A 6,430-nucleotide genomic window follows, 5' to 3' on the forward strand; every position below is an offset into this window, starting at 1 on the left:
TTTAACTCTGTCTGTATATGATAGCGTTGCCGTACGTGAAACGAGATACAATATCCAAAGAATATAATATTGTAAACTATACGATAACAGAAAACAGTCAAAGGATCTTTAACTATACTATTCAATGCAATAATATTTTTTCTGCTTGTATTTATTTTGTACGTTCTGTATATCTAACAATTATACAGCGCATTAAATATTCGTATGAAAGGTTTCATTTTTCTCCATGTTACTATACACATGTACGTTACTTGCTTTGATTAACTACTGTAACTGCTCTTATCTCAGAACACCATGTATAGCGTACAATGATCTACCGTCGTAACCTTGTCCACATCGACATCTTACGACAGCATGATCGGTAGGAGTAGGTCGGGATAATTTGTTCACTACTGGTTTGGACGGTGCCGTAAAAGAGGCTATGGTTACGACGATGTTTGTAACCCAGTACTGACTACATGTAGATCATATAAGTATACTTCTGTTTCTATATATCTTTGCTTCACTGCTTCAAGTATATCTAATTTACCTTCAACTTTGACCCCATTTTCGATAGCTTTTAAAGTGGCCATATGGATGAGGATTGGGTATTTGTATGTTTGGATTATTAATTCATGAAACAATTTTATCATGACGTCTTACTTGAAAAATCGATGTGAAACAACATATGCCAAGTCCTTGTTCGTAACTCAATAAATAGTAAAAGATTAATAAAATATTTGTTATTGTATGTACAATGACAATTTTTTATAGCTTTTTTCAAAGTATTGAGTTACAAACACAGACTTGGTTGTTTCACATCGATTTGTCAAGTAGGAAGCCATGATTAAAATTTAATTGTTTTATAAATTAAAATCCAAAATAAATACCAATTTCTCATCCATATGACAACTTTAAGTGAAGGACTGATCTTAAGTCATACGAAAAAAAAGAACCAAGTGCGTCCCCTAATGCATGTCGTCTCATAGACTATTCATGAATACTCCTGTCTCCCGTATGTTTCAGCAAAAACAAGAACCAAACAAGCAAAACAAACAAACAAACAAACAAACAAACAAACTGTGGTTTCGAGAATAGTTCGTACTTTCATAATGTTTGAAACAATGCCAGCACTAACTTCTTGTCGAAATCCTTTTACTTGGAAATTAAAGTATGCGACGTGTGTGTTTTGTCCTTGTCTGGTGGTCCGAGGTTTTGTTTCAGCTTTGCAATTTGACATGAGAAAAGCATTTTAATTGGATTAGTAGTTAATTGGTTGCTATAGTAGTAATCGCCGCAAACCGACCGTACACCTGACGGCAAAGTTAGTACACATTCATAACTTTTCGCGAGAGGATAATAGTCTTGCTCACAAGAATATTGCCTACCTGTAGACTTGAGAACGGCTATCAATACACTATTCCACGTGCACTATCCTGATATTTTGAATCCGTAGGAACCACAGACAAGGAACCTGAGATAAAAATGTCAGTGAGGACTCGGATTAGTGATCTGAGGTGAGGATAACGGAATAGTGTATATACCGAAGGCCGTTCTCATCAAGTGTACAGGTAGGCTAACGAGAACACGAAACAGTCAACTGAAAGTATAGCGGCCTCTAATCCCGGGCCTCTGATGACCCTGATAGGAGGACAGTCATGTTACACACCTCAGAAATTATGTTGATCAGAATGTCGTATTATCAGTAGACGATTTTTAGGTACTTTCACAGTCAGTTTTCAATACGATCTAGTCCACCTCTGATAAAATAACGTTCTGATGATCATCAGGCCTAATACAAAAATTGTGAGGTTCCGATTACGCTCAATTTTACAATACGTTGGGGTAGGTTTATTTTTTATTTTTTATTTTTTATTTTTTTATTATATATTTTTCCCAGTGGTGGCAGTCTCTGGATGGGTGGATGCCCATGCATGCTTGTCAGCGAAATTTCAAATGTATCCCCTTTCCCTGAATATTTCAATGAAAAACAACCCCCTTTTATAGTGAATCTGGAGAAAATCACTGCAAAAAAAACCACTCCCTTATTTCCGAGTTTTACCTTCAAGGACACCTAATCCATACACCACACGTACACGGTTTGCCCTAATGTTTGAATACTGTATTGTTTACCATAACAAGTCTGCTGACCTGATTAAGGAACACATACAATACACTTCTGAAAAAGTATCCCTTTTTATGTTTCCACGGACCTAGATGGCCGACGAAAAATACCCCCTTTTCCGTGAAATTTCGAACAAGCGTGCGTACCGACTTCGTCTGGATGGGAATGCAACCACTGGGATATTTTTTTTTCATGTGTGAGTGTCTAGTTCAGGTTTTCCATTGTTTTCCAAATGATCTCTGTGTTATTTTAGTTTCTTCCTATCAGATGTACAGCCATTGCAGATTGGAATAACAGTTTTATATTGTCTATTTAAGTTGATGTCAGTTTCCACATTCCACTCTTTCTCGTGAGACTTCACACAATTTTTGCGATTTTATTATTTTGTTCTCAAATACGTAAAACAGTTTAGGGTCGGCAATGAAAAGCTATAGGTGGGATCGGGTAACCGGAACCAAACAATTATTTTGTTTTACGCCTCAGCAGCATTGCCAGACAAATAGTGCAGAGGTGGTACACCTGATGGCATTCCGTGGGTCATGTCAATAGACGGGGAAAACACGTGACATTCTTACCCTGCATTGATTGGTTGATTTATGATGAGTAGATAATCTCCTCTCCTAGCTACCTGTCCTCACATGTACACGTATGCATTTACGTAAAGGAACTTAAGTATCAAAAATCGTAAATTAAATTTTATTAACCAACGCTTTGACATCGATTCTCATTAAAAGAGTTGTGTTGTTTCCAAATTAACAGATATCTCAAATCGTATGTGTATTGTCCTCAGTCTGCAGCAAATGTGACAAACACTCACCATTTTACTACTTCTCATAATACCCAACTCGTCAACGGAATGATGTTGATGCAGTCATCTACGCATATAGAGATGATTCAACTTTCGGTTCATTTTCATCATAAGGCAGCGCTTTACTTTTACTTTCACTTTGATGTTCGCCCTAGCTACGTACATAATTAGAAATTGTACGATCTCCGCCTTGAAGAATTTAATGCAATGTAGTTTTATTGTTTCTGATCATGAAGCAAGGAGAATGGTCGGATACTCCGTTCGATCGATCCTTTTATCATAGAAATACACATTATATCAAATCATATCCCTATCGTTAAAGTGTTCATTAACTTGGCATACATCAAATGTCAATATCATTAATTGTGCATGTGATGAGACCAGTCCGTACCCTCTGACATCCGTGTCGATATTACCTAGTCACTGTGGCATTCAGTACGTCGAACATCCCGAGCTCATTAAAGACACGTCCGGGTACAAATAAATCGAAATACGTGGTACAAGTCGTAAGGCTAGTGTTTTCACATGCAACGCTTTCGTGTTCGACCATCGGGTACATACAAGAAACGCGAATTTCATACTATTTTCGCTGAAATTTGCATAAGTATGACGACCTTTTCCGTCATTCATTTCCCGCAGAGGGCGCCTGTATCATACCCCGATTCGATCACGTACATACTGTGATTACTATATAGTTCGACTGACTCATTGCGTATTGAGTAAACGTCATTTATACTACTGCGGACAACCACATACTAGGCGTTGCTGATTAACCAACGATAGAGCAGCCACGTTATCGATAAAAAAAAACCACAGTCATCTTCCATATATGCCATCCTTCCCATGCCATCCACGGTGTGTGCAAAGGTGAAGTGTTCTCCAAGCGAATATACACGAGAGATACAGAGCTGTGAACGACACTCGTAGTGAGGTCGATTAACGGACAACTAACTGTATGCAGACAGGGTGAATAATGGTACAGAATTTATATGAAAGTGTGTCGAAGTGATGTGTTGATGCGTTATATCTTTTCCTGAAATCGCTGAACCGTATTGCTTTCTTACATTTATAGCTCAGGTGACCGTCATCCGTCACGTGACTTGACAGAACGTCTGACATATTCGTATGTTTTCCGAGACAGCCATCTCCAAACTCATTTACGTAAATTGAATTACATGTCCATTTTTAACAAACGTTTTACTTCCTGCATTTGTAAAATTGCGGTTACAAAAAGTACTTATGATATTGGAATGATTTCGAGTGTTTGTTTTTTTTTGATAATCGTTGCAGCGAATATAGGGCATGTAAAACAAGAATGTGAAATAAGTGACTATCATCGTCACAGCGTTCCTCTCAGCTCTTATCTCTAAAATTCCCGTTGCCATGGCGGCACATCAAACACCAGATGAACTCTCACATTTTGAGAACTCTCAGGAAGGTGTGCCCAATACGAACGACCAATCAGAAGAGATAGAGTTCACTGGCGTAGGGGACGGTATTTTGCAGCAGAGGAACGGGAGACAGTGTAGTACGCAATGGCAATGCAGGGCTAGCGTATTACCTATCCCAACATTTTGGGTCGCCTACAACAACACGAGAATGCGGTATAATCCTTCTAGTCTTCGTGCAGGTCTGACCTCCGCTGCCGTTAACGGCGTCGGATTGTTTTTCTTTGCGTTATTTTTCATTCTTGTCGGCGTGTTTATGGTAGCTCTCAGTAAAGAACCGCCAATTAATGTTTTAGGACCCATTTCAATCGGTTGTGGAGCATTTCTGTCGGTTACTGCCTTGGTATCTTACATGTGCCAAAGAAGAAAAAAATCATCAAACTCACTAAGTTTACCAACAGAGACTGTCACCAGTTTTCAAACTGTCCCCATGGTTACGACTACATGGATGGGTCAATTCCCACCTGGATATACGGAAAGGTATGTATTATTATTTGTGTGTATTATTATTTGGGTGTATTATTTGCACTCTCAATGAAATCATAATAGTAAACACGGGTGAATGCAGGTCAAAGGTGAAAGGGCGTGTACATCTACATGTCAGTCACGTACAAACTGTGAGTTTGTCTTCATACTGTTGTCTATGTGCCATAATGTGTTTACTATTATATTCCAAAGTCCTGTTTTGAATAGTCATCGACCATTGTTCGGCGAAAGCGAAACACACACACTATATATATTTATGGCATCAGTTCAATAAACTAAACCAAACCGAGTATGTGGTATTTGAACGATTGAGGTCACAGGGTAGGCCAATTAATCAAATTCAGTTTGATAAGGCCCGGCGAACAAACGCTCAGATTTCAGCTTCGAACTCACTGTAATCGTCTTGTCATGCGTGTAGTGTTCGACTATTGTAATGACTATAGATAGATTATGGTTGGGGGTTTTATTGATTAATTGATCGATCAATCAATTGCCACAGATAAATCACTTGATTGACTGACTAAGCAACTAATGGATAGAAGAATGTATGAAGATTGAATTGATTCATTCATTCATTCTTTCATTCGTTGATCGATCGATTGATCAATTGCGTTTGTGATCTAGTAACACAAATATTTTATTGGTTTATTCCATGACCTAGTTCCCAACTTAATCAATAAAGATACGATAGATTTAGAATAGTTTGGGGTAAATCTATTTTTAGAGAAGTCTGTCCGGTGGCCGAATCTGTGTCTTTACTGCACGGCTATACAAGCGTTGTAGGGTTGCAGATTCGGTCATTGAAAATGGACACTGAGGCTAGCATAGTAGCGTTAACGTTCAGCTGATGGATGGATGGATGGATGGATGGAGGGAGGGAGGGAGGGAGGGAGTTGGAAGGAGAGAGGTAGTCGGGGAGGGGAGGGATGGATTCATTCATTCATTCATTCATTCATTTATTCATTCATTCATTCATTCATTCAATGCGATTTGAACTGATTTTCTTTCTTTGCAGAGACCAGTCACTGCAACCAGTTGCGCCTCCTGAATACATTAGTCAGGCCCCACCGGAATATGAGGACGGTGTCAAGGACAGCATACCCCCACCAACTTACGACGAAGCAACAAAGCCGACCATCGTATGATTGTGTGACGGTCCAGTGCTTTTGATGTCAACAATAAAATGAACAACACTTAAGACATTACACAATGTGTATATATACTATATATATAATATATATATATATATATATATATATATATATATATATTATATATATATATACATATATATTTATACTGTAAACCTGGAAATGTTCGCGTATTAAAGATTTATTTTCGCTAATTTCGCTACAAAACAAAAACGCGAAAGTAAGTAGTAGCGAAAATATATATTTCTGCATAATGCAATGTACCAGTATGGTTATTAGTGAAAATTAATCTTTGTGAACTACATGAAGACTGTAAAATCGCAAAATTTTCTAGTCGTGAAAATATACATACATACATACATACATACATACATACATACATACATACATACATACATACTTGTATCTGCTCTTGATGTCATTGGACTAATCT

General features: G+C 37.9%; 2 protein-coding genes across 2 annotated transcripts in view; both read left to right on the plus strand.

The window, feature by feature from the left end:
• LOC144435743 (uncharacterized) overlaps window positions 1-99 on the plus strand; it is a 4,135-nt gene extending 4,036 nt beyond the window's left edge. The window contains exon 2 of the mRNA XM_078124356.1: window positions 1-99. This exon is cut by the window's left edge and continues 2,102 nt beyond it. The gene's annotated coding sequence lies outside the window, so the exon portion shown is untranslated.
• Window positions 100-3,690: 3,591 nt separating this feature from the next.
• LOC144435910 (uncharacterized) lies at window positions 3,691-6,040 on the plus strand. Its single transcript, XM_078124552.1, has 2 exons — window positions 3,691-4,840; window positions 5,862-6,040. Exons 1-2 carry the CDS (start codon window positions 4,296-4,298, stop codon window positions 5,989-5,991), a joined length of 675 nt encoding a protein of 224 aa, XP_077980678.1. The 5' UTR covers window positions 3,691-4,295; the 3' UTR covers window positions 5,992-6,040.
• The last annotated feature ends 390 nt before the right edge of the window (window positions 6,041-6,430 follow it).

Source organism: Glandiceps talaboti, chromosome 5 (assembly GCF_964340395.1).
Source record: "Glandiceps talaboti chromosome 5, keGlaTala1.1, whole genome shotgun sequence".
NCBI classification, from domain to species: Eukaryota; Metazoa; Hemichordata; class Enteropneusta; family Spengelidae; genus Glandiceps; species Glandiceps talaboti.